Source organism: Somniosus microcephalus, chromosome 1 (genome assembly GCF_052327205.1).
Source record: "Somniosus microcephalus isolate GS21.2 chromosome 1, FLI_Smic_1.0, whole genome shotgun sequence".
Classification (NCBI taxonomy): domain Eukaryota; kingdom Metazoa; phylum Chordata; class Chondrichthyes; order Squaliformes; family Somniosidae; genus Somniosus; species Somniosus microcephalus.
This window is the reverse complement of record NC_140987.1, coordinates 190,789,557-190,810,159: the sequence shown is the minus strand read 5'-3', so window position 1 is coordinate 190,810,159 and position 20,603 is coordinate 190,789,557. Positions and strand designations below refer to the sequence as shown.

At 46.9% G+C, this 20,603-nt stretch overlaps 1 protein-coding gene across 2 annotated transcripts in view; it reads right to left on the bottom strand.

Moving 5' to 3' along the window:
* Positions 1-20,603, bottom strand: part of kiaa0825 (KIAA0825 ortholog) — a 755,168-nt gene that overhangs the window by 333,426 nt on the left and 401,139 nt on the right. For both annotated transcript variants that reach the window (XM_085988737.1, XM_085988745.1), the window contains 2 exons: positions 3,981-4,136; positions 1,523-1,617 (listed from right to left, as the gene is read on the bottom strand). In XM_085988737.1, coding sequence (XP_085844863.1) covers positions 1,523-1,617; positions 3,981-4,136 — 251 coding nt within the window. The remainder of the gene's footprint in view (positions 1-1,522; positions 1,618-3,980; positions 4,137-20,603) is intronic.

The following is a 20,603-nucleotide window of genomic DNA, read 5'->3' as shown; positions in this document are numbered from 1 at the left end:
CATATAGGCCAGACTGGGTAAGGACAGCAGACTGCCTTTATTAAAGGGCATTAATGAACCAGATGGGTTTCTACGACAATGCGGTAGTTTCATGGTCACCATTACTGATACTAGTTTTTTATTCCAGATTTATTTAATTAATTTAAATTCCAAAGCTGCCGTGGTTGTCTCTGGATCAATAGTCCAGGCCTCTGAATTACTAGTCCAGTAACATAACCACTATGCTACTGGTCCCATTTATATGGTCATAAAATTTCAATCAAATGTCAGATGTTTATTAAAGTGGTAAATCAAATAATTCAAAGCAACCTGAACTTGCAGAATCTTCGCCTTTTCTTTCTATGCTTAAAGCACTTCTTTCTATGCAACGGTTTTCAAAGGTCAGCAAGTGGAGCAGCATTCTCAGGTGGCACTCGCCATTATGAGATGTAAGGATCGTTTTGGTGAAATTTATTAGTTTCAGTTTCTCCTTGACCCATCTGTGTAAGCCATGAAAACTCACAGGAATTCATCGAGTCTTTCCCACCCCTCTTCGCATAGGAGATTATTTTGTTATGCCTCCAGGGTTTCTTTGTTTTCTCCATTGGGCATGAATGTGATCTTTGGTCCCAAAATGCTGACTTTATTGCTTGAGGAATTTAACGTTATATCCATCTTATGAGTCAAAAATGTTCGTAACACTATCATAGCTCCCATGGCGATTTTCTCTACAGAATCTTAAGTAGGTTTCCTCTTTTTCACTTTTATAACACAATAATATTCCGAATCATTTGCATTATCTTTTTGACAGCCTTATACAAAATACAATGTGCAACATTCCTCATCAAGGGGAAAACACTGTTGTTTTTCAAAAAAGAAACTCAGCTGTATTACTATCAAATTTCCACCAGGATTAGTACTAATGCCAGGAAAAAGGAAAATCAAGCTTTATGAATTTTTAGAAGTTAGTGAGTATGGTAGAAAGGAACAGACGGTAAAATCTATTTTACTGCAGGCGCAGACCAAATGATTATTTTCCATTAGATACCATCCAGTATGTACTGTACATTGTATGAAAAGAAAAGAATGCAATATTGATGGTAAATTGTCAGCTAATTACAAACTGGGCAAATCAGAGACTAACGCACAAGAAGCACCCATTTCCAGTAAAATGGAAAGAGAGAACACTAAACATATAAGCATGCTTAGATTAATTAGTGTGTTTAGATTATTGTAAAATAAAGAGAGCAAAACTGAAATGCTGGGCAAGTAAAGTATCCAATAAAAATATTTTGAAATCGTATATATTTCCCGAGTTCTTTAATTAAAACATGAATTGATACCCTAAATACAGAAAAGAGAGCATAAATGTATTTTTTGCAAACATTATGTTGCTGAATCATTTTTTTATGATCAGATTTATGAAATAGTTTTGCTGCACAAATCACACAAGCATTTATTTCTTGGAGAAATGCCACGAGGATGTATAATAAAATAATGTACAAACTGAACATGACAGTCAGTTCTGAAAAGAAGCTATTACCTGTTTGCTAGCAGCGCCCTGAAGGTCAATTGACTCAGTCCCAGATTACTATGCAGCACTTTTGACCAATCCCAATTCCACTCAGTTATAGCTGACTGTTGATAAATGAAAATAAGGTATTGTTAGTTATTAATCAGAGTTAATATGATCAGTAAATTACAGCTCCAGCTGTGATGGACTAAATAAGAAGGAGGGGGTCTTGAACAAGGGCTGAGACAGAAGATATCAATCATGCACACAGAAGAAGTTATTATTCCAATAAGATGACAATTAATTTACAAATTCATTTGGGGATGCAGTCATTAGTTATAAAAAGCTAAATCAATTTTTGTTGTTGCTGTTCTTTCAGGCCACAATGCTATTTTTCCCACCCACTTTTATGGGCAGTCTCTGCATGAGTTTTTTTTAATAAAAGGTCACTAATTTATGCAAGGAAGTTTGTGGACATATTTTTTTTTTAAAGAGTAAAACAAAATATAAACCTTATGGAAAGGTTTGGCTCAACAGCAATGATTACATGCAAAATAACTGATCTGTGAGCCCGGAGAGGAGCCACACTCAAACGGAATGTGTATTGAACAATTTGTGCTACAATGTTGTAACCGTTTGAACATAGCTCCTCTATCGGAGTGCAAGATTAATGAATTTACCCTATTGTACTTCCAACAGAAATCTGCACTCACAAAAACAGAATGTTAAAAAATAGAGTCCTGAAAATCCTCGGCCCTGCTTTGCTGGTGATGTAGGTGCAGTGGAGCAGGTGCTAGAGACCATTTCTGACCCCACCAGTATGGGCACATCTTGGGCATCTGCTACATGAGTCAGGGAGGATAGGGGAAGAGGAAATGTGGTGCCAGTGGCTGCTTGGTGGGGGGGGGGGGGGGGTGTTGCTGGCAGGTGCCCCCAAAGGTGCAGGCTTCCATGATGATCAGCCCCATTTTATAGGAGAGCTGATCAAAACTTTAAATTACTCCATATCAGAAGCCTTTCGGGTCACGATTCTTGCCGTGAAACCCCAGTGAACGTAACTTCCACCCCTTAACTGACTTGTATGCTGGGTTTATCCAATATCTAGGTCACAGCCAACACTGAGGAATTTCCTGATATGGGAAATCCTTACCCTCGGCCCCACACTCTTCAAAGCCACGGGTCTTGTTTGGGGCAAGTGGAGGTTCCACCTGTGCCCAACTCTGTCTGAAGTGATGAAGTGAACAGCCTCTGCTGGGACTCAGCGTATCCTAGTCCTAACCTAATTTTCAGCGATTATGCCACACTTCAATGTGACATGCTAGGGGTGTGCTCTGTCTTGTCACAGATAGTTTATTAGTGTATTCATATATTGAAAAAAAATTACTAAGTTACAAACGGTTACAAATTTGGCTCAATACCACAGGTACAAAACAGTACATAGTTATTAATTTGAATTCCCGGACTGTTAGTTATCAATGCTGCCAAGCCACTGTTGGGAATGAGTTCAGTTAGTTCCAGGTCACTAAATGCCACACTAAGGCAGAATTTGCTTGCTATAGATGGTGTGCCTCTCTACAAATGCATCTCCTCTCAGCTGATGACAGAATGACTTTAGTGGCTGTCAAGGAGAAGTCCTGAGCTCAGACCAACCATCCTCCTGGTTAAAGGAGATTGTATGTTGGCAATCAGCTGCTGTGGATAATTGGAGGAAAGGAGGAGCTTGACTGGAAATAAAAAATACAGTAAATGTTACTTTTAAAATTTAATTTGAAAAATCTAAACACAATAAAATGAATTTTAAAAATAAAACAGTTTAATACAAATCAGCAGAAAAAGCAGCTAAATAATCAAGTATAAGAAAAGGAAATATAGTTTAATACTAATTTACATAGGCTTTACAAAAACAAAATACTGGGAACCTGAATAAAAACCGAAAATGCTGGAAATACTCAGCAGGTAAGACAGCATCTGTGGAGAGAAACAGAGTTAACTCTGACGAAAGATCATCAACCTGAAACGCTAACTCTGTTTCTCTCTCCACAGATGCTGCCTTACATAGGCTTTAGTTCTCAGCTTTCAAATAATAGACAATGGAAGTTGAATGATGCTGCTGAGCACGGAGCACCAATAGTCATTACTGTGGAGTAGGAAGGATGCAAATTAGATTTCCTACTCCATTTATTTCCTGTGTGGAGAGATATTGAGTGGAGGCTACGTCATCTCCTTACAGAGAGTGGAGAGAAAATTGGGTGGTATGTCCTGTTTAGGTGGTACTTTATGTCTCCTTGAAGACAGCTGAAAGGGCTGTCATAAGTGGTCTGTGAGCAGATCTGGCACCAGAATCCAGGCAGACCGGAGGCAAAAAAAAGATAAGAGCAAGAAAATCACAAGTATATAAAAAAAGAAACCACATTGTTAAAATAATTAATAAGAAACTAATAAAAATGATGCATGTTTTAGTTCTACTGTACTTTCATTGTACATTTACCTGGTTAAAGTTACTAGAGCCAATATGGTTAAAAACATGCAAAGGGTTAAACGTCAAAGGCTGCTGAAAACACTGCAAAGTAGGTTGCCAAGGCTTCTGTGGGGCCCCTTTCTCATCTGAAAAATGTTGAGAATAAATCTGTCCCTTCAACCAATCCTAAAGGTAAAAAAGAGAAAATATTAATGTTGAACCAAGAAAGTGTGAATGAATGCACTTATTTGTATTAGTGGTTTATTTCTAAACAAATCTGTCTAAAGTCTAATGCTTTTCAAAGCTTTTATAAAATTCCAGTAAATGAAGTATTCAATATAATTTCATAGGCATTCTAGTATCACTATTACCAACAAGTGCAAAACTTAAGCTCCTCAGTCTTCACAGAGAAGAAAAATAACAGACTTTAAGGGCTGGATTTTCTCAATGGGGGCGGGACTGCTGGTTGTCAGGTTTCAGTCCCGCCCCCACGCTATTTTCCCTTGATTGACCTTGTTAAGCCCGCCCTGAAGGCTTAGCCAGCCAATTAAGGGAAAGTCAGTGACAGAGGATGTCAGCATATGACGTTTTGACAGATGAATTGTCAGCGTTTGACAGCTTTGAGAAGCTGTCAAACACTGACAATCTCTGTTCTAAGGTGAGCCCTTGCACAAAGACTCACCAAAACCTCTTTCCTCAGCAGAAATCAGATGGCTGCTGCATCTGAGAATGCAGCAGCGATTCTGTCATCTCTGCCGTTGAGATGAGGCACCTCCGGATCCCCAAGGGTTGAAGCCTGCATGAAGAAGCAAAGGTAAGTAAACTTTTTCTAACACTTTCCACTCACCTCTCATACTTACCTCTCCACACTTGCACCCATCACTCACCTCCACAGTGGATTTTTCGATCCCTCTCACCCCCGCAGACCCACTGCTCGCCTCACTGACCCTGGCGAGGTTTGTAGCCGTCGGGAAGCCCGCACTTGCAGGGGTAAAATGGGGATAAGCCTCTTAACTGCCTGTTAACTACTTGTTAACAGGCAGTTAATTGGCTGTAATCCTCTTCCCGCCTCGAGGAGATGGGTCCCTGCGCGAGTCGGGGACCCACCTCCCGGGAAGATGGCACGGAGGCGGGTTGGGAGCGGGATGGGTACCCGCTCCCAGTTTCTCCCATTTTCCCAGCAGTCCCGCCTCCATACCCGCCTCCCCAGGGCTGGGAAAATCCCCCCCCCCATCCTTTTGCATTTAGGTTATCCTTCGAAGCTTTCAAAATATATTCCTTTTGATCCCTTAAAATAAAACCACACTACTATCAACTGTGCTAGAATCGCCCAGAAAAAGGACAATAAATTAGGACAAATAAAATGTAGTTTACAGAATGTGTTGGAATTAGCAGATGAATTACATCTTTTTGTGGAATGTTTTAATGCAATTATAATTCTTATTTTTTATAAACTTGTATTGTGTTCAGAAATCCATGTTTTGGAAAAGGAAGGGTACTAGAATTGTTTGAACCATCAGTTTGAATACTAAGTTTAAATTGTATGAATTACTATGTAGGGAAAGAATCTAATGGGAATTTTATGGGAGCGAGCAACATTTTTTTTTTACATAGTCTGGTTACAAAAGTAATCATCCGACTGCACGTTTTCCTGGAGTAAGAACATTTAGAAAGATTTTCAACTGCAGAATAGTTAAATGGCGATTCATTCTCTTTTCTGGTGAGCTGAGTCCCAGTTTGTAATTGTTGTTGATATTTAGAATTCGGGAAAAGTAAATAGCAATGTTCATAGACAGTCTGAACCGAGGAAAGAGCTACTCTATTTATTTGAGGAGTTGCTCTCCTTCAGAGCAGATTTAAAGATAAAGCCCAGAGAAGCAGTAAACAGTGCACTGATATACTACTGAAGAAAAATTGAAGTGAGGGGAAAAAAAGCAACCATGACCTGGAGCTGCTGGTGTCCACAAATGTTTAATGCCCATGAAAGCAAATCTAAGAAAGACAGACTTGCATTATATGGCACATTTCACAACCTCATGATATCCCAAAGCACTCTACAGCCAATGAAGTACTTTTGAAGTGTAATCATGGTTGTAATATAGGAAACACGGCAGTCAATTTGCACACAAACAGCACTGTGATAATGACTAGATAATCTATTTTAATGATGTTGGTTCAGGGATAAATATTGGCCAGGACACTGGAGACAACTTGAAATAGTGCCATGGGATCTTTTATCTGAGGGCAGATGTCTCATCCTAAAGGTGGGACCTCTGACAGTGCAGCATAGACACATAGAAGATAGGAGCAGGAGTAGGCCATTCGGCCCTTCGAGCCTGCTCCGCTATTCAATGAGATCATGGCTGATCATTCAAATTCAGTACCCTGTCCCTGCCTTCTCCCCATATCCCTTGATCCCTTTAGCCTTAAGAAATATATCCAACTCTTTCTTGAATATATTTAATGAACTGGCCTCCACCGCCCTCTGTGGCAGAGAATTCCACAGGTTCACCACTCTCTGGGTGAAGAAATTCCTCCTCATTTCAGTCCTAAATGTCCTACCCCTTATCCTTAGACTGTGACCCCTGGTTCTGGACTCCCCGACCACTCCCTCAGTACTAGACTGGAGCGTCGGCCGAGATTTTGTGCTCAAGTCACTAGAGTGCAACTTGAACCCACAATCTTCTGACTCAGAGGGGAGAGTGCTATTAGTGACAAGGTAAAACTAATGGGCCTAGAAATTCAGTTGGTTGCGCCAGCCGTTAGCGCCTTAGGAGGAGTAGATGTCGGGCGCTAGGCGGCTAGCGCCCGGGCGCAGCGCGAACTGTGCCTCGCCCCAACTTCACTAGAGATTTAGCGGCGGCGCAAAGTCTTTGTGCGCGCTCAGCTGCGCGCGCAGATCATGACGTCATTTCCTCGTGCAACGCCCTTTGTGCGCCCCCAACCGGAACTTCAGTGGCGACGCCCCATTGTGCGCCTGGCGCCCCTAGCGACTGTTACAGTGGAACAGTGCTCAGCCGATGCGGGGCGAGGGGGGCGCAAAGTAAAGGGCACTCCTCCTGCACTATAAAAGGCTGCCATTTCGCAGCACTCCTTCTTGAGAAACGGATCTTTGGAGAGAAACCAAGGTAGATAGCTTTCTGCTTTGGGCCAACACTCGGACAGGTACTTCTGGCTTCAGGCCACAGCTTTTCACTAGTCTTTGCCTTTATTGACATCTCATTGTTTGCCAGCATATTATGGGGGCTGTAATGGGTTTCAACGCTGGCTTTCTCAATTACATTCAAAGGGCTCACAGACGCCGTGAGAGAGTGGCAGCCCTGGCTAGATGGAGAGGGGGCAACAGGCGTCGGCAAAGGAGGCCTTACTCACCCAAGGTATACCGCCAGCAGTTCTCCTATCTCAACATGTCTGACGAGCAGTGTGTTCGGAGGCTGCGATTCAGAAGGGAGGTGGTCACAGAGATCTGCCACCTGCTTGGCGGTGATCTGCAGCCACAGCTGAGGAGCAGGACGTCTCTGTCAGTGGCAGTGAAGGTGACGGTGGCTCTCAACTTCTATGCCACCGGCTCCTTCCAATCCGCTACTAGGGACATTGCCAACATCTCCCAGTTCGCCGTGCATTGCTGCATCCGCCAGGTGACCAATGCCCTTTTCAAAAGGAGACGTCAGTTCATCTCCTTCTCCATGGCCCTTGCCAAGCAGCAACAGCGTGCAATGGGCTTTGCAGCATTCGCGGGCTTCCCCATGGTGCAGGGCGCCATTGACTGCACGTATGTGGCTTTGCGGGCACCTCTGGAGAATGCCGAGGATTACCGCAACCGGAAGGGCTACCATTCGCTGAACGTCCAGCTGGTGTGTGACCACAGGCAGCTCATCCTAGCTGTCAATGCCCGCTTTCCAGGCAGCAGCCACGATGCCTTCATCCTGCGACAGACTTCTGTGGCAGACATGTTCCAGGCACAGCCTCACCCATGAGGATGGCTTATCGGGGACAAAGGCTATCCTTTGTGTAACTGGCTGATGACCCCGCTCCGTGCGCCCAGCACCCCTGCTGAAGAGGGATACAACGATTACATGCTCATGTGGAGAAGCCCCCTCCAAAAACACAAAACTACCAGTCTCGGCCTTACAAAAAGAAAGAAAGACACCAGTCTCGGCCTTACAAAAAGAAAGAAAGACACCAGTCTCGGCCTTACACAAAGAAAGAAAGACACCAGTCTCGGCCTTACACAAAGACAACTGCACCAGTGTCGGCCTTACAACAAGCACCAGGCATTTGTGCATACCTCTACTTTTTGCCCTGCGAGGGCGATGCCTTGCGCATCCTTGCCTGGCCCCTGCCCGCCCTGCTGCTCCTCCTCAATGGGAGCCCAGTGGCTGCAGCAAGGCTGGGGGAAGGCTGCTGAGGGGCAGATGGCGAGACGGCAGATGCCCTTGGGGGTCGGCCTGCACCAGCTCTGGCCTTGGAGTGGCCGGCTGCTGACTGCTCCAACTCTGGCTGGGCGGCAGCAGTCTGTCCAGCAGCTCGTGGCAGCTGCAATGGCGGAGTGGCAGTGTCGGCTGCAGGAATGGTGGCAACCTGGCAGATCGCAGGTGCTCGCTGGTCGCCTGAGACATTGGCACTCGCACGGGCCAGCACTGCAGCATGCGCAGCAAACAGCTGAAGAACAGACTGCTGGGCTGCTGCTGCGCGGCGAGTGCCCTGGCGATGCCTGGCTGATCCAGCGAGGGTGGCAGCAGTTAGTGCCCGTGTGGCCCTGGTCTGTGTCCGCATGACACCAGCCAGTGAATGGATGGCACGACTGAGCACTTGGCTAGAAGCCGACTGTGCTGCCGCGAAGTCCTGCAGACTCCTGGCCTGTGCTGCACTGAATTGTTCCAGACTCCTGGCCTGTGCTGCTCCGAATTGCTGCACACTCCTTGACAGAGACTCTATGGAGTCAGGCATCCTTGCCACTGCAGCCATGAGCTCAGTGTGCCTGCGCTCAGCCTGGACGGCCATTTCCTCTAGGAGGCGCACCTCCTCTGCGCTGACCGTCGCAGGACTGGAGGCCGCACTCACCCTCTGGGGAGAAGTCCGCCGAGCTTCCCCACCCCTCCCGCGTTGCTGCAGGCCGCTGGGCCCCGGAGCTTCACTCTCCTCCGACCCTTCCCCCCGGCTCCCCTCCAGGGAAGACGTGTCCCCTACATCGCCATGGGCTGGCGCGGCTGAGGGTGGCACTGATGGGCCGGCTTCCTCTTCCTCCTCCTCGTCTTCCGAAGGGCTGACAGTGGCAGCTTGAGGGCCCGCCTCCTCACCTGGCGATTCACCATCTGAAAGCAGGTAGGCACAAGAGTAGCTTTAGAGTGAGGACAGGGCGGCAGCGAGGGAGGCATGAGTGGTGCCATTCACCGCATTGGTCGGGCAGTGGCAAAGGATGCTGATCTGATGCGCAAGTGGAACGAGAGAGGTCCAAAAGGTGATGCCCTTACCATTGGTGCCCAGAACAGGGTCGGCATCTCCACTGGCGACGGGGCCAATCAGCCGGCCTGCCATAATGCGCTCCACACGCTGGTCGAGGTCGGAGAGCTCTTTGAGGTCAGGACGGCCTCCCCCGGTCTCAGTTCGGTTGCGCCGGTTGTGCGCCACCTTGGCCTGCAAGAGAAAGGACGGCCTCTAAGTACAGTGTGAAGCCCTGATCTTGTCTGCACTGCCTCCCATGGTCGAATAGCTTGTACAGTGTGTAGCCCTAATCTTGTCTGCACTGCCTCCCATGGTCGAAGAGCTTGGACAGTGTGTAGCCCTGATCTTGTCTGCACTGCCTCCCATGGTCGAAGAGCTTGGACAGTGTGTAGCCCTGATCTTGTCTGCAATGCCTCCCATGGTCGAAGAGCTTGGACAGTGTGTAGCCCTGATCTTGTCTGCAATGCCTCCCATGGTCAAAGAGCTTGGACAGTGTGTAGCCCTGATCTTGTCTGCAATGCCTCCCATGGTCGAAGAGCTTGGACAGTGTGTAGCCCTGATCTTGTCTGCAGTGCCTCCCATGGTCGAAGAGCTTGGACAGTGTGTAGCCCTGATCTTGTCTGCACTGCCTCCCATGGTCGAATAGCTTGGACAGTGTGTAGCCCTGATCTTGTCTGCAATACCTCCCATGGTCGAAGAGCTTGGACAGTGTGTAAAGTGCTGAATGTGCAAGTGATTTTCATGCCAGTCCCATAGCTGCTGGACGAGGGCTGGCCATTAGGGCTTTCAGGTCCCTTTGCCCATAAAGTGAGGTGCACATGCAAGGATGAGGAGGACACTGGAAAGGGTACTCACCCTGACAACCCGAGTGAGGTCGTTGAACTTCTTCCGGCATTGCACAGGAGTCCTGGCAACCACGCTGTTGGAAGACACCCTGTTGGAGACCTCCCTCCAGGCTTTCCGGTAGGCGCTGGGCAGCGGCCTCTTGCCACCTTCTGGAAACAGAACATGGCGCCTGCGCTCCACTCCGCCAACCAGCAGCCTCAGGTCACCGTCGCTGAAGCGCTGCGCTCTCTCCCTGGCCTTCTCCATAGCCCTGGGCGTTGTGCAGGTGAAGCTGAAGTGGTCAGGCCTAGGTTGAGGGCTGCAGTGTGCAGGGCGTGGCAGGCAAACAAATCCACCCTCCCCCTTTAAGAACTGACCGGCGCCAGAGTGTCTGCCGTCAATCAAGAACTCGCCGCACCTGCGCTGCGCCCGGCCTCGGGGGTCTCGCTCAGCACCGCCGGCTTAGCACCTAAAGATAGTCGTGCATCGCCTGTTTTAGCGCAGCAGCAACCTCTTGGGGCGATGCGACTGAATATCGGCGAAGGGGGCGCGACTTTGCGCCGGGCGCAAACTTTAGCGGCCGCCCGACTTTACCGCCCCAAAAGTGGCTATACTGAATTTCTAGGCCATGGTGTCTGAAATAAATCAAGTGAAATTATGTCGGGTAGGAGATTCTTTCTAACTTAGCAGATGGCTACTAAGCTCCAAATGTACAGCAACTTTAGCTACTTTCTCCAGAAGGATAATTGCATTCCTTGCATGTTATGTAAAATAAATTTGATTAAAATATACCTTTGGTTGAGAGTGATTGGCATACGTTAGACATCATTAAAAAAAAATTCAGCATTTCACTAGCAACTTACATTTATATAGGCCGCGATTTTACCATCAGCGGTGGGTTGGATGGTCAGCGGGATCCGGTCCCGCTGCCAGTTTCAGCCGCTCTGAATTAACTATTTTCCCATAACTGGGCTTATTAAGCCCGTCGTGTGCGTTACCCGGCCCAATCAGTGGGTTCGGGTCTGCTGCTCGCCTCTGCTGACGTCTTCCATTCAGCAGCATTTAAGGGGCCCATGCAACCTTGTGGTTTTTCATTCATATTCAGATGCTTCTCAGTGTGGCAGATAGCAAGATGACTGCTTCAAGAACAAAGGCCTCTCCAAGATTCAATGAGGACTATCTCCATGCTCTTGTGGAGGGAGTGAGAGGGCGTAAAGAGGTTCTGTTTCCCTCAAATGAATGGAGGAAGCCTCCTCAGGAAACCAAGGCAGCCTGGCTGCAAATTGCTGAGGTTAGCGCCAGGTCTTGGTGCTAACGCACCTGGGTTCAGTGCCGCAAAAGGTTCAATGATCTGCTACGCTCAGCAAAAGTGAGTATAACATCACACTTACCTTCAATCTGCTTCCCATCTCCTCATCACCAGCACTCTGCATTTTCAACCTACTTCTGCACATCCCAATTTACCCTTCCATCCCTTGCACCCTTAACCATCCCTCTCTCTTTGTGCAGAATCACTTCACCATTCTACTATGCACCCCTCACACTCGCTATCACTGTTATACAATAACAACTAACAACGCACAGGGAGGGCTCTTGGTATTGGCACCTCACTCCATCTTTGTCTCCCTCGAAGCATCTATGCTATGGATTCTCTACACTCACTCCAACATCCTCACTCTAACTCCACTTGTGTCCCTCATTGCAGGAAAAGAGAGCCCACAATAAGAGGGAGGGGGCAGGACAGGAGGAGGGACACATTCCATGGCGCACTTGAGCACCGTTGAGGAGGCTGCTATCGACATCGTCGGAGGTGCGGAGGAGCTGTAAGTGGGGGACGGAGATACGGGCGCAGTAGAACAAGCTGGTGACAGAACAGATTTGCAACCCTCTCATTTAGATTGCATGGGTGACTGATATGTCATCTGATGTTCATACAGATTGAGTTCTGATCATCTGCACAATTGGATTTGTCTGCTACATTAATATCACATGTCTAACTTATGCCTTTACTCCCCCACAGGACCATCGAGGACCCCCCTCCCCACTGTCCAGGAGGAAGAGCTGGAAGACTCCTCAGAGGAAGCTGCAACCTCTGAGCGTGCAGTGTCAGCAGAATTTAGCGCACCCAGCACCAGCGCAGAGACGCGCACCTTGGTGGGTCATTCGCGAGATAGATTAGTGTTGTCATCTGGTGTATCACAGCTCACAAGACAGCGACAGCAGTGGAGAGTCCTTGTTGGAGGCCGCAGGGAGCTCCTAGCTCTGCTCAGCTGCATGTGGACCCCGTGCCTCTGGGGCCATCCAGAAAGAGAGCAGTGCTGGAGCTTCAGGAACAAGTGCAGGAGTCTCTGATAGGGTTTGCAACCACTGTAACTGCGAGTGTGCAGAGAATGGAGGAGTCCTACTCAAACATTAGCAATGCTATGGTGCACTCAATGGCGAATGTAGGTGCTGCCATGGAAAGGATGGCAACCTCCATGGAGGACATAAATTGCCAGATGCAAATGACCATGGTGACTCTTCTAAACAGATGGTCTGCTATGGAGGATAGATGGGCATCTATTGAGAAGAGGAACCAGAGGTACATGGATGTCCCATTATGAGGACTGTCAGTACAGAGACGGGTCCTCAAGGCCCCTCTGATTTGTAGCAACGTGTTCTCCAGCTACTTGCTAGCAATGAAGTGCGGGCAACACACGAGAGGGATGTGGGTGGTCGACAACAAGGAAGTGTGGGCTCCTCTCCAAGCGCTCACACTCCCATGCCACTGCGGAGCCCTCGGTCAGAGCCCCAGATTCCTTACCCAACTGAGATGGCCATCTCAGCCCCTGCACAGCCGCAGGATGAGCAGACTGTTGCCGAGCCCTCCCAGGCTCCCAAACCCAGATGACGCCCACCAAAGGTGTCAAAGCAGTATGAAAGTGAGCAAGGTGCCTCAACATCTGCTGAAGCCACAGGGGAAGCACCACGTAGAAGCACGCGTAAGAGAAAGTTAACACACAAATAGTCACAAGGGTAGTCACTTGGGTGTTTTGATCTAATACAAAGTTAAGATTCTGATCGTTATTTCAATTGTAATTAAAGAAATGCGATGGCAAAGATTCAAAGAGTTGGCCTATGTGTGCCCAGAAATGGAAGTGTCACAGCGAGGGGTCAGGGCGCCTTTCATCTGTAATGATAGTGGTGAGAGTGATAGGAACCCACAGTTTATTGTACAGATGCTGTATGGTGTGTTAAGAAGGTCGGCCAGACATTCATTTCCATGTGGCAGCCACATGTGTTTGCTTCGTAAACTTACGCGAATCTGGCATGATTTAGTGCATCTTTTGCCTCACGGCCAGCAATGTGCTCGCGTGCTGGTGGAACTGGCACATCCGCCTCCGCAAGGTCTTCCTCCTCCTCTTCCTCGGAGGCTATGTGCTGAGCCACTTGTTCCTCAGGCAGTGGTAAGCCACGCTGCTGTGAGATGTTGTGTAGTGCACAGCATCCCGCGATGATTCTGGAGACCCTGGCTGGTGAGTACTGTAGGGCTCCACCAGATCTGACAAGGCATCTGAATCGCATTTTGAGCAAGCCGATGGTTTGCTCTATGATGCTTCTGGTGGAAATGTGGCTCACATTGTAGCGCTCCTCAGCTTCGTTTGATGGCCTCCTCATCGGTGTCAGTAGCCACGTCTTCAGGGGGATAGCCCTTGTCTCCAAGTAGCCATCCAGAAAGTTGGCTTGGCAGATTGAACAGCTGAGGCACAGTAGACTGCCGCAGGATGAACGAGTCATGGCAACTGCCAGGGAACTTGGCGCAAACATGCATAATGTTCTTCCTGTGGTTACACACCAGCTGGGGGTTAAGAGAGTGGAAGCCCTTGCGGTTGACAGATACAGCTGGGTTGTGATGGGGTTCCCTAATGGCCACATGTGTGCAGTCTACAATGCCCTGCACCCTTGGGATGCCTGCCATATTTGCCAAGCCAACCACATGTGTGGTTACGCTTGCTTCATCTGTGGAGAAGTGGATGTAATTGTGCAACTTTGCAAAGAGGGCATCGGTAACCTGCGTGATGCAAGTGTGTGCGGCTGACTGGGAGATGCTGCTGATGTCTGCTGCTGATCCCTGGAAGGACCCTGAAGCAAAAAAGTTGAATGTGGTAGTGATTTGGACAGCCACTGGTAAGGAATGTCTACCTGCTCCTCTGGGCTCTAGATGTTGGTGCAGCATTGTGCAGATGTCAGCGACTACCTTTCGCGAAAATCTCAGCCTCCTTTGACATTGCTCCTCACTCATGTTCAGGAAGCTCATCCACTGCCTGTAAACCCTGTGTTGGGGATATCACCTGCGGCGCGGTGCAGCCCTGCGCTGACGCCCTCTGCCCTGTGCAGCATCAGGTGGCTGAAGAGAAGGTTGGCGCTCCTGTTGTTGCTGCTGCTGTTGTGCCTGGTTATGCTGCTGCCGCTGCTGCTCTTCCTCTGATTCTGAGGACCAGGATGAGAGGGTATAAATGGTTCCCATTCTGCTGGTATATATCCCAGTTGAGGAATAGATGTTATAAGTGCTCAGTCAAAGTGGGGACAGGGTTTTCCAAGGAGGTCACAGTGCATATGAATCTCAGCTTAAACACTTACAAACACAATTGACCTGCAAAATGTGTTCCAAAACCTCAAAACATAAAGTTCTGGCATCTGAAAGTCAGCCATGTTACAGTCCACTTTTATGCTGCAGGTGCAGCTGTCAACAATTCAGCAAGTTGCTGAACCCGGCACAATCAGCTGGCGTGTTTGTCGCACGACGTGCAACACGCTGAAAATGTAGTAAAATGGGAAGAGCCTGGTAAAAATGGGATTATGTAGGCAGTTAACAAGCTGTTAACTGCCTTAAGTGCCTCTCCCGCCGCTTGGTGTCGGGTCTGATCGGGACTCGCAGACCCGACACTGTGCAGAGCTGCGCGGAGGCGGGATGATGGCAGGTTCGCAACCCGCCGCCAATCATTTAGATTTTCACTCCTGACCCGCCACCAAACTCTGTGTGCCGGCAAAATCACGGCCACAGAGTTCCTCACATAAAATAATATCTCAGAACATTTTACAAGGTGGAGAGAGGGACATCAAGCAGGAAGTGAGAGAAATTGGGAGATGGGGAGTAAAGTTTGAAGACATAGTCAAGGACGTAGCTTTTTACAATGCTTAAGGAAAGGACAGCAAGACAAAATGATTTTGGAAGAGAATTCCAGAAGGCCGTTTTGTGAGTTAGATGTAATTCTACAAATCTGTGGTGCCAGTGCGAAGCCTTACCTACTGGCTGGCAGTGCATGCAAAAATCTGGATGTGTGCTGCCAATTACTGTCCAACCACGATGGTAGGAAAATTGTGGGTAGTGTGCACCTTAATTTCCAATATATGCTTCCATCGGTTGAGACTCCCTACTGTGCTGACTTGATACTACCCCCTGAATGAACTTTTAAAATTTCAGCAATTGTAACATTCCCAGGTCCTTTTCAAAAAGTCAAGGAAACTGGGTGGTATAGTAAGTTAAACCCTGGTCTTCTACCTCTCAAATGTGGATACAAATCAACCCTACGCTATGGGATCAAACTCTTCTGTCTACAAGTGTTCGATGTGAAATTATTTTAGATAGTTTCAGACGCACATTTATATGCTGGGTCCCTTGCTGCCATTTTATACTACATGGGCAATTTACTAACAACAGTATACACGCCCAAATTTATGCAGTTGCTCTGAAGTAGTGAATCCTGTGTGTGTACCCTTCGGATGGCACCTTCTTCAATGTCAGAACATAAGAATAGGAGTAGGAGTAGGCCATAGCCCCCCTCGAGCTTGCTCCGCCATTCATAAGAACATAAGAAATCAGAGATGCAGTAGGCCAGTTGGCCCTTCAAACCTGCTCCGCCATTCAACAAGATCATGGTTGATCTTCTATCTCAACTCCACCTTCCCGTACTATCCCCATATCCCTCAATTCCCTTCGTTCCCAAAAATGTATCGACCTCTGTCTTGAATATACTCAACGACTGAGCATCCACAGCTCTCTGGGGTAGAGAATTCCAAAGACTTACAACCCTTTGAGTGAAGAAATTTCTCCTCATCTCAGTCCTAAATGGCCTACCCCTTATTCTGTGTCTGTGACCCCGTGTTCTAGATTCCCCAGTCAGGGGAAACATTTTCCCAGCATTAACCCTGTCAAGCCCCTTAAGAATTTTATATGTTTCAATTAGATCACCTCTCATTCTTCTAAACTCTAAGGAATATAGGCCTAGTCTACTCAATCTCTCCTCATCGGGCAATCCCCTCATCCCAGGAACTAGTCTCGTGAGCCTTTGCTGCACTCCCCCTAAGGCAAGTATGTCTTTCCTTAGGTAAGGAGACCAGAACTGTACACAGTACTCCAGGTGTGGCCTCACCAATGCCCTGTATAATTGTAGTAAGACTTTTTTACTCTTATATACTCTAATCCCTTTGGAACAAAAGCGAACATATCATTTGCTTTCCTAATTGCTTGCTGCACCTGCATGTTAACTTTGTGATTCATGTACAAGGACACCCAGGTCCCTCTGAGCGCAAACATTTCCCAGTCTCTCACCATTCAAATAATGTTCTGCTTTTTGTTTTTCCGACCAAAGTGGATAACTTCACACTTCCCCACATTGTATTCCATTTGCCATGTTGTTGCCTTCTCAGTCAAACAGTCTATATCTCTCTGCAGCCTCTTTGCATCCCCCTCACAGCTTACTTTTCTACCTAACTTTGTATCATCAGCAACCTTGGATACATTATACACTCAGTCCCTTCATCTAAGTCATTAATATAAATTGTAAATAGCGGAGACCCAAGCACTGATCCTTGCGGCACCCCACTAGTTACAGCCTGCCAACCTGAAAAGTCCCGTTTATTCCTACTCTCTGTTTTCTGTCCATTAACCAATCCTTAATCCATGCTAATACATTACCCCCAATTATGTAATGAGAAAGGATTGATTAGCAATCTTGTTGTGCGAGGCCCCTTGGGGAGGAGCGATCATAATGGCCCAGAAATTCGGGTCGGGGGCTTCCCGCGGGTGCAAGCCCCCGATCTACACTTACCTTGCGTGCCGGCCGTTGAGCTGTGGGCTCCCGTGGAATTCCGATCCGGGGCCTGGTCCAGCTGCCGGCGCGCAGTGCTTGCATATCCCAAGGGCGCAGTTCGTTCGATGCGGCCCCTGGGATCACGTGGGCCACGGGCAGCCAATCGGAGCAGGGAATGCTCCATTCATAAGTCTGACAGGAAGTGCTGTCAAGACTTATAAATACTACGGCCCCAAAATAGCACTACACCTTCAAATAATTTTTTTTTTAAATCACACTTTTTAAATAAACTATAAATTACATGAAATAACTATTTTAAACAATAATTTAAATTTTTGAAAAAAATAATTTTATATTCTAACGGGGCTAAAAATGAACTTACCTTGCTTTAAAGTATTTAAAAATAATAAACTTGTGAAAAAAATGTTTTAATTTTAATTAATTCACCACTTACCTTGTAAAAAGCAGGCCTTACGCCTGCTTTTTACATTTCTAACTTCTGCAGGCTTACGTTCCTGGAGAAACTTGTAAAAAAAACGTAAGTTTGATGCGCACGCGCAGCCTCCCCCGCACACGCGTTCGACCTCTGAGCCTCTTCGTTCAGAGGAACGGAAGTGCTGGTTTCCCGCGCATGCGCACTGCATGCAGGAAACCGGCACTTCCATCGGGCCTACGGGGGGGTACCCCGTGCGTACTCACCCCATAGACCCGAATTTCTGGGCCAATATGATAGAATTCTTCATTAAGATGGTGAGTGAAGTAGTTGACTCAGAGACTAGGGTCCTGAATTTAAATAAAGGAAACTACGATGGTATGAGGCGCGAGTTAGCTCGGCTGGATTGGGGAACGTTACTTAAAGGGCTGACGGTAGGTAGGCAATGGCAAAAATGTAAAGATCGCATGGATGAACTACAAAATTTGTTCATCCCTATCTGGCATAAAAATAAAACAAAAAAGGTGGCGCTACAGTGGCTAACAAGGGAAATTAGGGATAGCATAAGATCCAAGGAGAGGACATATAAATTGGCCAGAAAAAGCAGCAAACCTGAGGATTGGGAGCAGTTTAGGATTCAGCAAAGGAGGACAAAAGGATTAATTAAGAGGGGGAAAATAGAGTACGAGAGTAAGCTTTCAGGGAACATAAAAACTGACTGTAAAAGCTTCTATAGATATGTGAAGAGAAAAAGATTGGTGAAGTCAAGTGTAGGTCCCTTGCAGTCAGAATCAGGGGAATTTATAATGGGGAACAAAGAAATGGCTGACCAATTAAATACATACTTTGGTTCTGTCTTCACAAAGGAGGACACAAATAACCTCCCAGAGATGTCGGGGAACATAGGGTCTAATGAGTGGGAGGAACTGAATGAAATCAGTATTTGTAGAGAAATGGTGTTACGGAAATTGATGGGATTGAAGGCTGATAAATCCCCACGGCCTGATGAGCTACATCCTAGGGTACTTAAGGAAGTGGCCCTAGAAATAGTAGATGCATTGCTGGTCATCTTCCAAAATTCTATAGACTCTGGCACAGTTCCCATGGATTGGAGAGTAGCTAATGTAATGCCACTATTTAAAAAAGGTGGTAGAGAGAAAACGGGGAATTATAGACCGGTAAGCCTGACATCGGTAGTGGAGAAAATGCTAGAGTCCATTATAAAAGATGTAACAGCAGAGTACTTGGAAAACAGTGACAGGATCGGACAAAGTCAACATGGATTTACAAAAGGTAAATCATGCTTGACTAATCTACTGGAATTTTTTGAGGATGTAACTGGCAGAATAGATAAGGGAGAACCAGTGGATGTGGTGTATTTGGACTTTCAGAAGGCTTTCGATAAGGTCCCGCATAAGAGATTAGCGTGCAAAGTTAAAGCACATGAGACTGGGGGTAAGGTACTGACTTGGATAGAGAACTGGTTGGCAGATAGGAAGCAAAGAGTTGGAATAAACGGGTCATTTTCCGAGTGGCAGGCAGTGACTAGTGGGCTACCGCAGGGATCGGTGCTAGGACCCCAGCTATTCACAATATATATTAATGATCTAGATGAGGGAACTAGATGTAATATCTCCAAGTTTGCAGATGACACTAAGCTGGGTGGACGTGTGTGCTGTGAGGAGGATGCAGAGAAACTCCAGTATGATTTGGACAGGTTGGGTGATTATACTGCATCTGCCATGCATCTGCCCAATGTGGATAAGTGCAAGGTTATCCACTTTGGTGGCAAAAACAGGAAGGCAGATTATTATCTGAACGGCAATAGATTGGGAGAAGGGGAAGTGCAACTAGACCAGGGTGTCCTTGTGCACCAGTCGCTGAAGGTAAGCATGCAGGTGCAGCATGTGGTTAAGAAGGCAAATGGTATGCTGGCCTTCATAGCGAGAGGATTCGAGTACAGGAGCAAGGATGTCTTGCTGCAGTTGTACAGGGCCTTGGTGAGACCACACCTTGAGTATTGTGTGCAGTTTTGGTCGCCTTATCTGAGGAAGGATGTTCTTGCCATGGAGGGAGTGCAGCGAAGATCTACCAGACTGATAACTGGGATGGCAGTAATGACGTATGAGGAGAAATTGGGTCGATTGGGCTTATATTCGCTGGAGTTTAGAAGAATGAGAGGGGATCTCATTGAAACTTATAAAATTCTAACAGGACTAGACAGACTAGATGCAGGAAGGATGTTCCCGATGGCGGGGGAGTCCAGAACCAGGGGTCACAGTCTAAGGATAAGGGGTGAGACATTTAAGACAGAGATGAGGAGGAATTTCTTCACCCAGAGAGCGGTGAACCTGTGGAATTCTCTACCACAGAAAGCAGTGAGGCCAATTCAGTTAGATATATTTCTTAAGGCTAAAGGGAGCAAGGGATATGGGGAGAAAGCAGGGACGGGGTACTGAATTTGGATGATCAGCTATGATCTCATTAAATGGCGGAGCAGGCTCGCGGGGCCAAATGGCCTACTCCTGCTTCGATCTTCTATGTTTCTATGTTAATACCATGAGTCCTAATTTTGTGCAATAACCTCTTGCGTGGCGCCTTATTGAATGCTTTTTGAAAATCCAAATACACTACATTCACTTATCCCCGCTTATCCATCCTACTAGTTACATCTTCAAAAAATTCTAACAGATTTGTCAAACATGATTTCCCTTTCATAAAACTACGTTGGCTCTGCCTAATTATATTATGATTTTCTAAGTGCTCTGTTACCATGTCCCTAATAATAGATTCTAGCATTTTGCCTACTACTGATGTCAGGCTAACTAGCCTATAGTTCCCTGTTTTTTCTCTTCCTCCTTTCTTAAATAGCGGGGT